Raw genomic sequence first — 18681 nt, forward strand, 5'->3', positions numbered from 1 at the left:
ACACAAATAATAAATAAAGTTTCGCCCGAAAATCATAGAAGTCAAAAAACAGACACTATTGAGTCCACCTACGCTGTTTATTATATGCCGGTGCTCTTTAGAAATAGGCAAAGGACTTTCAAGCCTCACACCACTGCTGGTCAGTCAGCATACTGCCGGTTGAATACGGAAGTGAACGGATCGTTATAACGGGCGGTGAGTCAGTTTGTAGCTTTTTTCTTTGACACGCCAAAGCGGATTGTTAAAAGGGCAACCACTAAGACCTTTTCTCTCTCATATTCATAGAATCGTGAAGAGAGACTTCTGCGTGATCGAAACGCTGTGACTTAGATACGCAGGTATTTAAAGCGGTATCTTTCCTTTTACTTGTCTTAGAGTGGCTAACGTGCAGTGCACTTACAGCATTTATTTGTTCCAATAGGTTTCCTTTTCGTTGCGCACAAGTTACATAAGCAGGTGAGCTGTTTTGCCTTTGCATTTTGGCAAACATATACAGCATTGTCTAACATCGAGAGATATGTAATTTCACTATCTTCTTTATAGATGCAATTTTGACCAAAGGACAGGTAACATGGATATTTCATTTTATTTATTTTTTACTTACCCTCTAAGATAGCATACCATTCGAAACAGTTCTTTGAAAACTTTTATTTCTCTCTTGTTCTTTTAGAAATTGTTTGGCTAATTAAGAGCCATTACACACAGGCCACTATTGTGCTTTCACTTGGTAGGTAAGCCATGACTTGAAATGAATAGGGCTATAAGTATTTACATTGTGATATATTGACATGTATTAGCTTCCTTATTTTCTTTTTTCCTTTTCAGACCCCCGACGAAGGGGCCTCTGCCCCGAAATGCATTGGTTTTTTCTTTTGTATTTGTTTTGTGTTAACTGCACACAGTACCTGTGATTTGATAAAATGTGACCTTTGTTTATTACAATTTAACTATAGAACTACGAAGTTTGTAATCTTCATGATTGGAAAACATTGATTTAAGTAAATCATGAATACATTGATATGTTTGTTCAAATAAAAGGTTTAAACTAAACCGATTGATATAAAACTTTACGAATAACCTTTTTTGTTGTGCGCACCGGAGTCCTAGTGACTCTTTGACACTAGGCCTTATACATTAGTATGTAAGATTGACAGAAAGTAAGAACCAGTGTAGACTAAGGACTGCCCACCCTGCTGCTGCTTCAACCCTTCTGATTTTTTTCTGAGCTCCTGATCACTCAAATGGGACGGCAATCAGAAAGCCAGCACTACACTGAAGCCTGTCTGACAGAGATTTAAGAAAGACACATTCAATCACCAACTATACACTGAATTGCAGTTTGGTAATAGCATTTGTGCGCTACATCAAATACAGCGTGAAGGTTGATCTAGAGATGCCCTACTGGCGCTCTTTATGTTCTTTCCAGGTTTTTCTACTACCTTTTTACAGTTGCCAATCAGGTTCTCTGTGCAAAGCTTTGCCAGTAGCTTCCAGAAATGCGAGAAAGCTGACACATTGTCGGCTCAGCTGCACAACAAATAACATGTCACCATAAACAGCTATACTGTACAATAACACTGCATGGCTCTTGTTTCTATCTCCAAAAGTAAGTTATCAGTCTGAAGAGCAAATAAAACAAAATGGCTTGGGGAACAAATAAAAACATTCAAAGTCAAAAGTCAAAGCTGATTCCATTAAAGCAGTGTTACCCATAATGGAGACACCGGATACCGTTGAGGACACTAAAGTAATAAAGAAGGAGCTCAAACGATACGGATCTCATACACACCGACATTATAGGAATCAGGCAAGACTTGGTAAAGAGAGTGAATTAAATAGAGTTTAGCATTAAGAACTCAGATGATTCCAGAGTGTTCCAGAGTTAGAAAATCAAAACCTAAAAGGCAAGCATGAGAATGTTTGGTCTTGCGCACGGATATGAGTAAAATGTTGAGTCCTGTGTTGTATTCTTAGAATCCGGACTCCCATGTGGGTTAAATGATGCGACTTGACTCATATTGAAATGGTCCATAGGTGTTGCTTTCAGCACTAAAAAACAGAAAACACCCTTTGCTTAAGATCTTTTGCCATTCATGTTTTTTACATACATCACTAGGAGGGAAGGCTTTTTTGCAGTTTCACCCACACCCCCTTTGACATCACTTTTTGATAGAGTTAGTGCTGGTTTGTTGACTTTGAACACCGGGGCACCAAGTGTATGGGTTCTGACCCCCTAAAGTATAGGTGCAATTGGCTAATATCTGATTAACTTACCTATACGTCCTTAGTATATAGTTACTCTGTGTAGCCAGGGCCTGTAAGTTACATTTATTTATTTGAGAAGTTTTATATATGTTACCAGTGGACTGCAGCACTTAATATCCCACCACTAAAGTGAAAGATAAAAACAAGCTCGAGGCCTGCACCTGCAAACCTAGCTGCGTGGCTTTAAAACTGCCAAATTGACCTGGCAAAATAAACCCTTTGCCGGGCCTAAACCTCTCCATCCCAATAAGTCACGCCTCAGGTAGGCTCTAGGTACCCATAGGGCAGAGTGCATGGTATTTACAAAGTTGAACATGTTTCTCAAGTTTTACATATCCTGGCAGTGAAAAATCTGCAAAGTGGTTTTTCACTGTGGAAAGGCTGGCTCTCCCATACAAATCCCCTGGGTTACATTCTACCATTTTATAATGTTTGGGAATAGAAGACCCATGATTCAAGTACTCAAATTAGCCATTTCAAATCCAATCTGGTGGTAAAGCCAGATTTCAAATTACTGGAATAAAAGGGCCTCCAGAGGCCCTTTCAGAGATAATCCACAACTGTAACCGGGCAGCTTGCTGGGAAGGATGAATTGCTCTCAGGAAAGAGAATAAAAGGGCCTTTGCTGGGAGGATATGTGACCTCCTCCAGACAGGATGGCCTGGGGGGATGTGACGACCAGCTGTACATGCTTCAAAGGGTCAGCCTATGTCACAGGCAGATGTAAATACCAGCTAGGTTTTGATCAGCTATGCCCTTGGATCAAAGGCGCTGTAGGTAACACCTGCAGAGGGGGACAAAACAGGACATCTGTGCCACTCTCTGTGCTGGACTCTGCGATGATGACATCCTTCATCGGCTGGTCTGGCTTTGTGGTGCTTAAGCCCGGATTAGACTTCAAACAAGCTTTGGTTTCTGCAAGGGGTCGGGTCTCCCAGGTATTGGTGCTGGGCGGCTCCTGCGGGTCCTGGCATCACCAAACTTGGTAGGGAGGTAGATCTGATCTCTGGTAGATCGGGGACCTCCTCCTGGGTGGATGCTGTGTGAGTGGACCCGGTGGTCAGCAGTTCAGTGAACTGGTTGTTGCTGTTGGTGTCTGTAGGTTGCAGGGAAGTGGCTCCTCCATTTCAAGAGCGACGCTTATGCTTTGGCAAAGTGCTTGTGGCCCTCCAAGGCTTTTGGAGGAGGCACAGCAGAAAATAATTTGGGTTGTGGTGATTGTCGAGACAGGCGCAGGCAGGCAGGGTTTGGTGCGGAAGTCTGTAGGTAGTCCAGAGGCCTCGCTTTTTCGGCTCTTTTCGGTCTTTCATCTTTTGTCAAGGGGATTGGAGTTCCTAGTGTCAGGAGGCCACCTAAATACTTAATTTAGGGGTATTAACAAGAATGAATGGTAGTAGCCAATAGGCTACTTATCCTTGGGGTCACTGCACCCCCCTATATGACCACTTCCTGTAGTGGGCATAACCCTCCCACAGTTCCTATTTCCACCAAAATCAAAATGGTGGAACTCTTCTTTCATGAAGCACATTCAGGCTGCCCACATAAGGGATGTGACACGCCCAGTGGTGCAACACGCCTGCTGGCATATCTAATTTCCCACCTCGCCTGGTGCATGATGGGCCTCAGGGTAGGCGTGGCATCGCCCGGGTCTGGGGTAAGCCACGTCACCTATCAAAGGCAACAGAGGCTTTGAAGCCTCTGGCCTTGGTATGCAGATTCACAAGGTGTAAACACCTCCTGCCAGTGCAGGCATTGTTTCTGACCTCTGAGAGCACGGGCTCTCACCTCCAAGGGGACAGACACTCGTCTATGGTGGCAGTCTGGACAATACCAGTCAGTCAGCACACTAAGAGGCTTGTAGGTTCAGGGGGTACCTCTTAGATGCCCTCTGGGTCCATATCTTTTTAAACCCACTGCTGGTATCAGTATGGATTTATTAAGATACAGTGCTTGATACCAAACACCGTACGTAGGCTTCAGTGAAGCTCTCATGTAGCTGGGAAACCCGTAATGACCAGTGCCCAGTACATATACTTAAGATGGCTCCCTGCTCACTGGCACTATCTAGTATTTGACCAATACATGACAGGGGCATATCTGCACATGCAGATATGTCCTCACATGTAATATAAGCACCCTGCCTTAGGGATATAAGGCCTGCTGTAGGGGTGGCATACATCTATTGCATGCAGTGTCTGTGGCCATGGCACACAGGTTGTGTGCCATGTTGTGTTTTAACATTTGTTTGCACCATTTCATGTAGCCTACAATGGCAGTCACTAGGAAACAGGAAAGGAAATGTGCATACATTTTTAGATCAGTCTAGGCAAGAAGGTTTTCTTCATAGTGTCACCCTTGTCAATAGTGAGCAAATGTAACATATCCAGATCTCTGTTTGAGGAATATGCATTAGCAAAGTTAAACATAGAAAACGACAGCACAAATGTGGAAGTACATAATCATACTCACCTATAAACTAACTCGCAACAGTTAACATATTTCAGACTAACTCGTGTACAATTTAAGGAGACAGTGCTCTGCATGCATGCCTTAATTCTAACAAATCTAAAAAAAAAATGTTTTAAATACTAAACTTACTTGTATCATTGAAGGGTACTTTTTCAGTGATGATAGTTAAGGATTCATTCAATCTGCTGTTCAAATCTACATGGAGTGTCTTTAACTGCTGCTGACTAAACAAATAAAATAATCATGCAAAACATCACAACACCATTAATAAATGCATCATGTACTATCCTTAAAGAATATAATCTATCTCTGAGTAATTTGACAGGCTTACAAAAAATCAGTCCTATTCATGTTATGGCTAAAAGAAACAGAAAGTCATGATTTTTAAGGAAGGGGCATATTTTTTCTGTTCATGTCGCCCTATTTTCACTCACCAAATACCTAAACCCTAATTATTTGCGACACAGCTTACCCTTTGGAAAATACATTTCCCTCTTGTTCTGGAAAAACGGTGGGAAAAGATTACTAGAGACTAATGTTAAGGATATTGGAAAAGCACAGTTTGTAGACTGAGGTTTTTTCACCACAGTTCAGTGACATTATTTTTATGTCACTTTTTTCATCATGGTTTGATTATTATAATTATATAAAATAGTCAAATATAATAGTTTTTTTAGAATACATTGCCTTATTACCCTGCAACGAGTTTAAAAGGGCATACAAATGGTTGTTTCACTCCTTAGCACACTGTTGTTACAAGAATAAAACTGAGATTGGTTATAAAGTGCTGATAACTTTCTGGTCATTACAACTTTCACCGCTGTCTTCTTCTTGTTACATGAGGTAACCTGTTACCATCATCCTATGCCTCTTCCACAACTCACCATTTCCCTAAAGGAGGAAAATGTAATGCTCTGCTGGTCAAAATGTGCACCTTACAGATGTGTAATACTGTCTGAAAATTAATAAGGGTAATGTTGGCACACCTGAAAAGTCAAATTCTTCGTTGTCCTTATTTTCTTTCCTTTGCAAAAAAAATTGCTATTGAGTTACATTTTGCATTACAGGTCTTATTTTAATTCTTCATGTTTGCCAACATGCTCGCTCTTACAAATGAAAGAACTACGCACCTACGTTTTAAGTGGATAACTTATAAAAGGAATGCTTCCAGCATGAACATTTTGTGTTTATACTATTCAGTTTCAGCTCACATAGCAATCATTAAAACTATCAAGACATACCATTCTTCTGTTCGATGCCGGCAATCTTTGGCTTCTCTCTCAAGAGTCTGAGACTTTACCTACAACAATCACAAAAGTATGTGAAATATAGGAGATAATCAGCTAGATATTATAACTAGATTTAAACTATAACTAACAATCCCTCGCTTTCCAGCTGAAAAACATTTACACAGTACTGTACACAATAACTCAATAATGCTTATCATGATGCTTCTTATTTGGAAGGCCTCTGAAATTTGTGAAGTATGATAACCACAAATAAGATTAATGACAACCACAACCATCACAGCAATAAAAACTATCACAACAATAACAGTAATGTTTATTTGATCTGCCAATAGACCACAAATAGTGGATTTTGAATCTCAGCTGAGATGATCCTCCACCATGCGTGTAGTTTATTTATTAAAGCATTTAGATTTAAATTTGTTATCAACCTAAGCTTTCAAAGGAGATTTTGAAATCTTTGCAGAGCCTGTAGCAAGCGGCTGGAATAGGTTTTTTGTTTCCAAAACGCAGATAATTCTAATAAGGATCCATGCAAGTCCCTACCAACCATCGCCTCACTTCCTAATGACATTTAACATGTATTGTAGCCTTATAGCCTGTTGTAGCTAGGCTATACCGGCCATTAAAGGCCCACTCCCTTATTAAAGGCCCTCGCCTTTGTTCAGGCCTTTACCACAGGAGCGGGTCTTTAATGGCAGATGTAACCCGTGACGTGGGCTATAAAGCCTTCTGCCCCAAGAGGGCAGAATGACCTCATTGAGAAAACAAAAGGCATCAGGGAACGAGGTGGTTGAAATCAATCCTCAGTGGCTCTGAGGCCTTTGTGTCACAGCTCTTGCTGTGAATGTTCAATTGTTTTCACCTGAGCGCAGGGCCACAGCTATTAACTGTTGATCATTCAAAGCAAGAGCTGTTAAAGCAGGCTGAACTTAGGCCCTGGTTCTTCCTGGCTCGGCTAAGCTTCTTTCAGCTGAGCCAGGGTGACCCAGGAGCTGAGCAGGATTCATTCCGACCCGCTTCCGAGGCTCCAGTGACACTGTGAGCAGCAGGCTGAGGGAAGGGTGAGGGCTCGGAGGGTCCTGCTGCAGGGCCTCTGTTTTTTGCTTTCCCCTGCCCAATCCATATATAGGGGCTAATTATGATTGCGGAGTTCCCGCATCCTCCGGGCCGGCGGAAGCCACCGCCGGCCCGGAGGATGCGGGAACTCCGCTGCGGAGCCTCCACAGACCCACCGCCAAATTAGGATGGCTGGAGGGTCTGCTTTTATGTCCGCAGCTTTTCCGCCGCAGTCGCCTTCCGACCGCGGCGGAAAAGCACTAACATGTCTGGCGGTGTCTATCAGACACCGCCAGGCATATTAGGATGTCTGAAATACTATGCTTTTCCAGGGCGGCTTTTCCGCCGTGGAAAAGCATACGGTTCTTCACTGCGGGGGCCCGTTGCGGGCCCCCTAGGTGAAGGGGGGGTGGAGGGTGCACATGGGGGGTACCATTTGCGTGCACGAAGCGGCAGGCACCGCGAGGTGCCTGCTGCTTTGTGCATGCAAATGCACTGTTGTCATTTTTTACATTGCGGCGGGTGCCGCTTCAAGCAGCACCCGCCACAATGTAAAAAATACAGGATGTGACCGCCAGGGTGGCGGTCACATCCTAATTGTCATGGAGGGACCGCCGCTGCCCATGCGGACGGTCCCTCACACTCAGTGGTGGCGGACGGACGCAAGTCCGTCCGCCATCATAATCGGCCCCATAGTTTGGAGAGACAGGGTAAAGAGAAAGCAGGGGACAATAGGGCATTGAAATGTTGAGAGCAGCTGGCATATACCAGTTTATATAGGCCGCTTCAGTCCAGTGTCTTCAATGGAGCTCTCAACATTCCAATGTTCTAATACTTATTATCTACTCTTCCCCTTCCTCACCCGAGCCCTTACTTAATGAGTGAATGTGCTCATTCACTACATCCTCAAGCTGTTCTCTATTTCTGTTATTAATATAGGAGTCTACCCATAAAACCCTTACCTCATTACAGTACTTCAGATTCTTTTTGGGTGCCTTTGTTACTTCCTTAGAGCGGTTTGTAAGTCTGCTCGGGCAACTCTTTTTCTCGAAGGGTGCTGTGGCCCCTTGGACCAGTACATCCCTGGATAAGGTAGGAACGTATACGTTATTTGTGATACTAGAAGGATTCCTGCCCGTTTTGGATTTGGTGCGCTATGAAGCCTGATTTCCCCTTGAGCAGGCTGCTAGTTGCGCCGCTCTTAGGGGTGGAAGCGGCATGCCTGCACTGCAACTGTGTTTATTTTTTAACTAGTATATGTGCCCGGTGTAGGTGCCATTTTTAATGCTCTCTGTGTTTGAGTGGCTCTGAACCACAGAGCCACGGTTAAGTGGCTGCGGAGGGATCCCAGGATTCATATCCATAAACTGGGTGATCGTGCTGGCACCACATACTTTAATTAAGACAGGTCGTATTGCGGTTGCTTTTCACCGCTGTCTTGTTAGTAAGTAGTTGCAGAGGGCACCACTTGCTAAGGTTATTTAAATTAAAGATGAAAAAGCCATTTGCGATGCAGTGGGTAAGGTAAGGTCTTAGACTCTCATTGTGAAGGTTAAGTGTTCGAGTCTTGGTGTTTCTATGGTCATGCGTTCCTATACGGTCTGTTGCATTACAAAAAGATTCCATGACTAGATTATAATTGCATTTTCAAAATAAGAGAGAGAATATCAAAGAGAAATTAGAAGGACTGGGTATAGTGGTTGCTGAGGCACCATGTTTATATTCCTTCTTAAAATCTTAGAGGGTATCAAGACTTAGTCTTTGTAAGAAGAAAACTGTGTATGAGTTGCTCATCTTGATCATCCCACAGTGGAGTCAGAGTCTCTTTCTTTTTTCCTGCGTACTCCCTGATGTAGACTGCTCTGCCCAGAGGATCTTACATACAGAGGCCCTCTTTGAGCTCTTTTTTATAGACTGCTGGGTTTCTTGAGTATTTGCCTGACCTGGATTGTGTTAGGTCAGGCAGTCTAGAGGGCATCCTCTTGAGGACCCAGCGTGGAACGCAAGAGAGTATCTCTTTAGTAGGTTGGCGATTCTTGTGGTGTAACTGCTTGCTGTTAGCATGAGAAAACTCATTAAGATGACAGTGCATTCTTCTCTGTCCGTGGACAGATATTTGCATGGAGTCAGATCTAGAGCCCAGGGCGCTAAATCTCCTCCTTTCTACAGGCAATTGTGAGATCCTTTTCTGCCGCATGTAACTGCCACTGCAGGAAGGAGTATCTCCCCATGGCCCTCATAGATCATCAGACAACTCTGGCCTCTCTGTATCTTCTCCTTTCTCCTGAACCTCCTGGACATCTTGTGCATAAAGAGAAGGAGATAGGTTTTTCCAACAATTCTTCTGTCCCAAGAGGGATTTCCCTTTGGAGGAGGATCTTAAGCGATGGTCACAAACATCTTATCTATAGCTGCCTGTGGAGGAAGATCAGCTGAGCATGAGCAGAGAACGGTTTAGGCAGGTCCAAAAGCCCTCTAATTAATAAAGAATAATTGATCTGGCTACTCAAAATCTCTTTAAGCGAGAATGGAGGGACCCCAACAGAATGTCAGCTTCAAGATTCATGGGAAAGCGTTATCCCTTGGTAACGGAAGAAACTAAAACACCTTAATCACCAATAGTAGATCACCTCCTAGCAAATTTTGAATGTAAGCCTTCCCTTCTCTCTGAAGATTTCGTCTTTTCAGACCCAGTGGACAAAAAAGTAGAAAATGCTCTGAAGACAACTGACACTGGGGTCACTCTCGCAATGATCTAGCCTTAATCTAGTGATGAGAGTGGAGATTGTATGCATCTCAATCTCTAGTTAAAGACTTTCACACTTAATCCTACTGCATTCAGGAGTGAAGATTGTCTCAACTTCTGGGGAGAATGAAGATTCAGGCCCGGTTTTGATCCGATATAATGTCAGACAACCAAAAGTCTTCAGCAATGGCTTCTGAAGGTACAGTTGCGGCCAGACGCACACACACCTTTGAAACAGCAAGGTGGAGGCTGCTCAGAAAACTTGTTTGTTAAGAATGCCTTTCTCAGCCATTAAACGTTTTGGAGAAGAACTGGAGGAAGTTTTGCACAAATCTTTTAAAAGCCAAAAGCATTTGAAAACTTTTAAGAATAGAAGTCAGTTCCTGCCTAAAAGATCTTCTTGGGTTCCTCCTCTTGTCAGCCGGCTGGGAGAGGAACTCGAACCAACGATCCTGACTATGCCGGGACTTCTACCGCTCCGGAAAGGGTTGTCTACAACTATTCTTCCAAATATGGAAGGACTTGATTACGAACAGATGGTTCCAACAGATTGTCTCTGAGGGCTATTTCATAGAAATGCTTCCAGATTTTTCAGTGCCACATTTTGCTCAGACTTCATGTCCCGAGATAGAGGCAGAGAGAAGGCTCTGAGGGACAGTACTTCCATCCTACTGGAGAAGGAGGCTAGCCTCTCGATGCACCTGTAAGAGGGGGGTCTTAGATGCTATTCCAGAGTGTTCCCAGTGCAGAAGACCTTAGGTGATCACAGAAGGTCCATAGCCCTGAGGTTCCTAAACGGGTATATCCCTACTACTCATTTCAAAATAAACACTCGGGAACAAGTCATCATCCCTCTCATCTCCAGTGCAAGATGCATATCTGAATATACTGATAGCACAAAAACAACAGAGATTCCTGAAATTCACTGTTGAGAATCAACACAGGCAATCCCCTTTGGGTTAAAGACCTTGCCCATGGTTTTCACAAAGATTCTTGCTCCTTTTTGGGCCTTCTTCATGCCCAGGGGGTTGCGACCCATCCTTCCCTTGAGAATTTCCTAATCCATCCTCCTTCGTACAGTCGATCTTTGATTGGTACAGCAACAATGGTACAGACCCTGAAGAGGTTTGGGTGTCTGGTGAATTGGCAGAAGTCACACTTCAACCCATCTCGGAGGTTAGAATATATAAGGGCAGCATTTACCACAACACAGGGATTAATGTTGCTGCCAGAGTCTAGGAAGACCAAGCTCAGATGCCTCCTACAGAATATATTGATGAAATTAGAAGCATCAGCAAGAGATTGGGTTCAGATCCATGGGAATGTGATAATTTGGATTAATATTCCTCAACAAATGTTAGTCTAGAGAAAATTCTTCTTTTTGTTTAAGGGCAGCAACTCTGAGCATCGTCCCATGGGCACAAATACATTTGGGACTAGTAGTGCTTACTATTCTCAGTCACTGGTCCCCTCTCAAGGAGAACTACAATTATTTAATTTTCAATTACTTCTGTAACTCAAGAGATCCTTCTTGATGGTTAACTCACTCAACATTGGATAAGGGACCGTACTCTCTTTGCTAACCCCAAAGCATTACTTCGTACAACGGATACCAGCAGCAGGGAATGGGGTGTAGTTCCAGTAGACCAGACAGCACAGGGTCTCTGAGATGAGTTAGAACAAGGGAGATTCTCCAACTGGCGGGAGCTAATGGCGGTACAGCTTTCTTTGCAGCTAATACAAGACAAGGCATTTATAGCGCGCACACCTACCTCCAAGGAGGTGTCCCGTACTGGCAGGAAAGGCCACAACCAAGAAAACTTATAAACAGAGAGGCTAGATGATCTCTAGGCAGGAGTCAAAAAGCAAGGCTTTACAGCTCTTTCTGAAAACAGCTTCAAATTGCTGCTTGGTAATCCAAGAGGAAGAGCATTCCTCAACTTAGAGGCTGGGAAAACAGATGATCTGCCTCCTCTTCTGGCCTTGTAAATCTGCAGGATTTAGAACAGTTTGAGGTTGTTAGATCTCAACGATTCCACCCGGAAGTAGGGCTTAAAACGGCACCTAACATAGAGAGGACCTTTGTGAGTATAGGTTCTGAAAGCAAAGATGAGTACCTAAAATGGGATCCTCTTACAGATAGGGAGCTAATGAAGGTGTTTAAATGGCCAGACACCACCATCTGGGCAGAATTAAACGATCATCAGCGTTCTGAAGGATTTGAAGATGCTGAATTAAAAGAGCAGGCAACCCCTGGTACAAGCTGTTGGCATAATCCAACATTGGCCTAACCAAGGCATAGACTATCGTTTTACGCAAATCATCGGGAATAAGATGAGGCATCCTTCTTAGGGACCTGAAAGTGGCAAAATAGGTGGTGGATAATGCCTTGATTTGGGGTTCGAAAGTAAGGTTTGAAACGAATTTGAATCTGAGCTTTCTTACCATGGGCACAGGGAGGGGGGGGGGGGGGGGGGCACCCATTTCCGATAGCCACCAGATTAGATCCACAAGAGGATTTGGCACCGAAGAAAAGAATCTCTGTTTTATCCGAGTTAAGCTTTAAACACCCTGCATTCAGCTAGTCAACTACTGCCTTTATTCAAAGCTTGAAGGAACACAGGGTTATGGACGCGTTTTCATGAAAAGCCCAATGGAGTTGAGTGTCCTCTGCAAAGGATACAACCGGTACACCCCAAGACTCCACTGATTTTGCCAGTGGCTCCAGAAATACATTAAAAGGGTGGAGCTAAGTGTCGAGCCCTGAGGCACTCCACACTCCAAAGGTTTGGAAGAAGAGCTATAAGGTGAAAGAAAGACTGCCTGTGAGCTATCACCGATAAAAGATTTCAACCATAACAGGGCTTGGTCTCGGATTCCGATCCTTTCAAGTCTGTCAAGCAGAATAACATGGGAGACTGTGTAAAATGTCGAAGAGACGTCACGTAAATTAACATATCAGGTGAATTCAGATCCAGATTTTCTTTTATGAAATCAGAAACTTCGAGCAGAGCCTACTTGGTACTGTAACCAGCACGAAATTCTGATTGGGAATCATGCAGAAGAAGACTGAACTCAAGAAAGTGTGATATCTGTCTGTTGACATTTTTCTCCAGTAGTTTAGCAACCATAGGAAGGAGTGAAATTGATCTAAAGTTGCTTAGAACCTTTGTGTCAGCCGATGGATTCTTCAGCAGGGAAAGCAACAGTGCCTGAAGTGACCAGCGTCAAGTCCAATAATGAGAAAACCTCTTGTAATACGTACAAACGATATGATAGTAATGTCCTAACGAAACCATTAATTGCAACAAGTTCCATTTCCCTGAATCCGATTGTTCATCAAAATTGTCCTTGGGTCAAACAGAAGCTGACGAGGCTCATGGTAACTTACATCAGGGGGTTCCGCAAACCTCAAGCGGACAGGCTAAGCAGGGCTTGGACAAGGTCACAAGACTTGGTCCAAGCCCTTGCAATCATTCAAGAGATGTGCAGAGGTTGGGGAGTTCCCATAGTGGACTCGTTTCATGTTTGCCAACTTTCAGAATTCTGAACATCCCCAATTTATGTTGAGGTTCCAGGTTTCCAGAGCTACAGGAATAGATGAGCTCCTCTATACTTTTCTCCACCTTCCACTAATACTTAAGAGTCCCAGCAAGACTCCAGAGAGGGTCTGCAGAGAGGACATTGGTCCATCCCTTCTGGACAACGAGGCAATGGTATCTGCTCCAGAGACTTTTAGCAGCAAAGCAGGAGTGATACTACCATTGCCTCCTTCTTCCATATTGCAGGCCCTTATACCGGTACACTCATTGGCCCACCTAAATCTGTCGGTCTGGAGGTTGAGGGGGAGTAGTTATTAAGCAGGGGTCTCTCTTTCCAGATCTAGATGATTGCAGGGTTCCAAGAAGGAATTCACAAAGAGGGCTTACAGTCATCATTGGTCCCTGTGGAACAAATTATCCTCTACAGAACTTCTAGCATAAAAACTTTTAAGAGGTTTGATCTCATAAAACCAAGAGTTCTCAACCCCTTTCCCACTTGGGATCTTTTCTTGGTAATCTATATTTTGCAGAAGGCACTATTCAAACCTAGAGTCAGCAACTGAGAAATTCATTACTCTGAAGTGCATTTACTTAGTTGCCATCACCTCAGCCTGATGGCAGGGTGAGCTAGGGGCTCTGATGTGCCATGAGTCATACCTTAGGATTTTTCAAGACAGCGTTATTCTATCCTTGAATCCCAAATTTCTTCTAAGGTTAATACTGATCTTCATAGGAATCACAAAATTGTTCTTCCCTCCTTGCCTCGAGGGGAGACCAGAAGAGATCTTTAATCCATCTTTTGATGTGGTTGGAGATCTCACAATCTACCTTCAAAGGTGGACGGAGTACAGAGTCTAAAATGCTCTGTTTATTAACTTCGGCCCAGCCAAGAAGGGTGATAAGGCATCTTCTTCCACAATGACAAGATTAGAACAGCAATACCCTCATCTTATAAACATTACGGGAGTAGGATTCCTGGGACAATTAGAGCACATTCCATATGAGGGATGGCAGCTTATTGGGCTGAATGGGGGGAAGAATCTATGAAAGACATCTGTAGGGCTGCTACGTGGGCTTCATCCTCTATTTTTATATTGTATTATAGATTGCAGGTAGCTCAGGACTCTGAGCTAGCTTTTGCATCAAATGTTATTTTTGGATAAATGTCAGTTTAGGTACCTTTCCTTAGCCTCTGTTTCTGTTAATCCTTTTTTTCAGATAACTAATAAGGGCTGAAAGTATGTAATGTGCAAAGGCTTTGGAAGTGTTGAATGAGAAATAAAATTCTTGCCAACTCTACAGAGTTGTTTTTGGTGTGTTCTTTTTCCTCTTGGCTGATGAAGGTATCTCTTTGCTTGGGCATATCTCATTAAGTAATGACTGGGAAGACGAAGTGGAAGGAGGTATTTTTCAGATTGCTTGCCGGCAATCTTCATTGCTTTGATTCCTCCTTACTTGTCTCAGTACATAAAACTCTTCCTTCTCCCCTGTTTCCTTCATCAGCGCCTAACTAGGGGCTTAGAAAGATACAGGAAGCACTGCAAGGAGCAATTGGTTTTATGAGTAGATTACTATATTGATAATAGAAATAGAGAACAGCTTGAGGTAGCGAGCAGCATTTAGAGAATGGACACATTAATTAATTAAGTACATAGATGAGCCAGAAGGAATCGGCATAATGACAATTACCGGTAAGTAATCAGAGCATTATTCAGAAGATCTCAAATTCTTCGCGGTCAGGTATAACTAGTATTTTCAATCCAGGTGTGGTATTTTACAAATACGTATTTTGTTTTATTTTCATTATAAATCAGCACTATAAAACCTGGAATGCAAATAAAAACCAGACTGGGGACTCTCACTGTGGCCCCTGTACACCCATGGCCACTACCAACATATAGTCCTATGTCTCTATCTGTGGAATGTCTAGGATTTTTGATATTGAAAATCTGATCACCCTGGTCTTTGTTGCTCTACACCCGGACAACAGTATTGAGGAGCGTCTACAATGTGGCACGATGTGGGTTGCATCTGAGAGTTCATGAAGACATTAAGGGAAGTTACAGGTAACTTCTGTCAGGAGATCTGAGGGATTATGGGATGCGTATAAGGGCCAAGGGTGGAGAATATTATGAGATCATTAAAGCAGTAGGCAACCATTGTTGGGAATTCATGAAGGGAGGTAACAAGAAAAAGGAATTGCTCCTGCAGCTGGCTCACCGAAATTAAATGCACTGTTGTACCCAGACTGAATGGTGCTGGTAGTATCACCTCTGAGGATGCAGGCTTTAGAAAAATGATGAGAGGCTGAGAGACAAAGGAGGGCTGTATAAATGTCAAACAAGTGGTTTTGAAGAAGAAATTAGGCAGGGATGAAAATAGGGTCAAGTCTTAGGGAAAGAAGAAATAATGCAATAAAAAAGAAATTAGGCCTAAAACAGGACAGAACAGTAACAGGAGATGTGCCTTAATCAGGTATGCCAACAAATGTTTCTTTTTTTTTTTAACACAGGGCAAATTCAGTGTCTACGGTGTTTTATTTGGTAAGGGTGGGGGACTGCAATCATTTTGTATCATAACACAGCGGCACACTACCTATTTGTGCCTCTCATTGTTTCATAGTATCCTTAGTTTCATCATAAATCAAGAAACATAGGAACTGTGTTAAAAAATACAGAATATCCACAATTTGAATGATATGAATGATCAAACTTACTTCCAGTTTTGCTTTCTCATTTTGCAGCTTCTCAATGTTTTCCATGTACTTCTGAGTCAGTCCACTTAGTACAGCTTGATGTTGCGCTGCCTCCCTCTCCAAAGCCTCTAATTTAGTTTGAAGTGCCTCTTCAATTTGTTTGTGTTTTTCATCTACCTCAAAGAACTAAATACAGAAATGAGACATTACTTTTTGCTGCACATATACTAATGTATGACCATCAACGATGCTTGTGAATGCTGCTTACTCTGTTGAGAAATAAACATCCCACCTGTGCCCCCAACTCCTCCACCTCAGCCCAATTTTATGCGTAATTTACAGATCACGAGGCCCCACTAAACTTCAGCTACCGCCAATACTGCTCCATTTGATTTTATAAAAAATTTGCTGCTGAGCTGCTGGCCCAACATTTTTTCTATTTATGTGTATCCTCAGAAAAGTAGGAATAGAAACTGATCCAGTGCTACTTTATTCCTCCTAAAAACAGTAAACGGTAAAGCCCTCCGGTGCAAACATTATAGATCTAAGGCACAAACATCACTTTCTGCAAGAAATCAAACATAGTCGCAAAACTGAGAATTGTTTCTAGGGCAGATTTTCACTGGCAGGGTTTGCAAAATTCAAAGATTAGCATTGGTTTCCCAAAGACACAAGGATGGCAAACCTAATGTGTCTGGCTTGTATTTTGGGACCAAACTAAAACATAAAGAGCCAGCTGCAGTGAAAAAAAAATAACACAGTAATGATTATTTTCAGTGTAAAATGTATCTATGAGATAAAGAAGGTAATGTGTGATGGTTTGGTGTACTTTTGAGATGTACAATGGTCTCACATGTACTGCAATGCAAGTACTCCATTGGAGCCGGAAAAATAACAGAACAGTCAATAGCATGAAGTGAGAGAGAATACTCCTCTGAGTGAAACCAAAACCAATGTAGGTACATTTTAAAGAATTGGTAACAATAGATACACTGACAGTTGTGTTATCAAGCTAGACCTAAAAATAGTGCTGCTCAGGAGCGGCTCCTCCCCTAATGCGGAGGAGGAGCGTCGCCCCCTGCCTTCAGCACTGCAAAAAATGGGAAAATTAAAATGATAAAAATGCAATGTTATTATCATTTTATTTTTCCATGGTGCAGCAGCTTTGTGGGTGGGGCGGCTGCTCTGCTCACAGAGCAGGGCAAGAAGGGGAGTGGTTTACCCACTCTAATTGGGCATGAATGTTTGGTCGGCCCTCTTGGGCCAGCCAAACACTCATGCGCACTTTGCATGTACTCCATCCAGTCTTTATTACAGCCTGGGTGGAGAACATGTCACAGGCTCCGATTCCCTGGCTGAGCGCTGAGCCACAGCGCTCAGACCAATCACAACGCTGCATTGCAGAATTCTGATTGGTCAAGGGAGCCTGTGTGGGTGCTTCCTGTTTCCTGTTAAGCAGAATGAAGGAAGAGGACACAGAGGACTGAGGAGAGGCGGCGGCCAGTCATCCACTGGTCGGTAAGTGTGTTTTTTTTTTTAAACCCCGCCCCATTAATGCTATTTAGGAACAACCGCCACTGGTGTGGCTCTTAAGGAATTGTAAAGAACACCTCATTTAGCAATTTTCACACCAAAGAATGCTCACCAAGTGTAGAGAGACTGGGTAGTTTTCGGAAACCTATGTTAGGTTTGTGAACGCCTTAAAGATAAACATAATATATGCTTTGATCACTGGGTCAGAGAGCCCACCTGCAGAAAACACAGCAGCATGGAGCTCCATAAGTGGCAGAAGAAGTTATCAGATTCCTTGTTTTCTAGATTCTGAATAGGTGCATTCACTTCCTCTACAGCAAATGGTGATGTCATTTTGGACACTTGTGTGCTGGAGAGTTTTGGGATGTTAAGCCTCTGAAAGTAATTGTCCAGCTCTTGCTATTCTGGGAGCATTCTTCATTATATAGACGTATTACCTTGTTATTAATATCCGTGTCCTGCCCTCTTGTGCAAGAACAATGCCTTCTCTATGTTTAATGTGTTTGGAAAATATTTGATGTTATTAGGTTTTGTGCAAACTTTCTACTAGGGTTCCAAATGTATCTGTTTCAGAGTAGGGTTGGGTGAAGAATTCTGCTCTGCCGGCAGAGTTAATGGACTTTTGCCCACTCCACGCAGAGTGCGGAGTTCCGCAAAACTCTGCAAAGTGTTGGGTGCGGAGTATTTTCTCTCAAACAACTGGCCAACGTTGAGTTGGCGAGCGCAAGCGAGAGAAAAATGACACACAGGACCTCCTCACGGCACGATTTCTCAATGCAGGCGGTCGCTGCAAGTCACAACTGCTTGTGTTGAGAAATGTCCCCCTTGTGTCAAGGAAGCTGCCGCTCGAGTAGAATGTCTATGTCTACTTGAGCGACAGAAAGCAGCAGTGCAATCTGGCGCCACGCGTAGTACCACTTGTGTTTTTAAAGCATGGGACAAACTTTCGGAGCTAAAAATCAGTGTCAGCACAACAACTTAACAAACGCCGCCGCTGGCGGAACTCAGTGGAGCGCTCCAGAGGTATTCCGGCACTTTGTGGAGTTACATGGAGTAGAACTCTGCGATCTATATCCCAGGCCTATTTCAGAGCTTTTATCGTGGCCTGTTGGTCTTCTCAAAACT

General features: G+C 43.2%; 1 protein-coding gene across 1 annotated transcript in view; it reads right to left on the reverse strand.

Annotated features, from left to right (window-relative positions):
• The window catches only part of PPP1R21 (protein phosphatase 1 regulatory subunit 21), a 383731-nt gene that overhangs the window by 269342 nt on the left and 95708 nt on the right, over positions 1-18681 (reverse strand). Inside the window, exons 5-7 of the mRNA XM_086927763.1 lie at positions 16045-16209; positions 5976-6034; positions 4864-4958 (exon numbers count right to left, since the gene is read on the reverse strand). Coding sequence (XP_086783889.1) covers positions 4864-4958; positions 5976-6034; positions 16045-16209 — 319 coding nt within the window. The remainder of the gene's footprint in view (positions 1-4863; positions 4959-5975; positions 6035-16044; positions 16210-18681) is intronic.

Source organism: Lissotriton vulgaris, chromosome 6, assembly GCF_964263255.1.
Source record: "Lissotriton vulgaris chromosome 6, aLisVul1.2, whole genome shotgun sequence".
In the NCBI taxonomy this organism is placed as follows: domain Eukaryota; kingdom Metazoa; phylum Chordata; class Amphibia; order Caudata; family Salamandridae; genus Lissotriton; species Lissotriton vulgaris.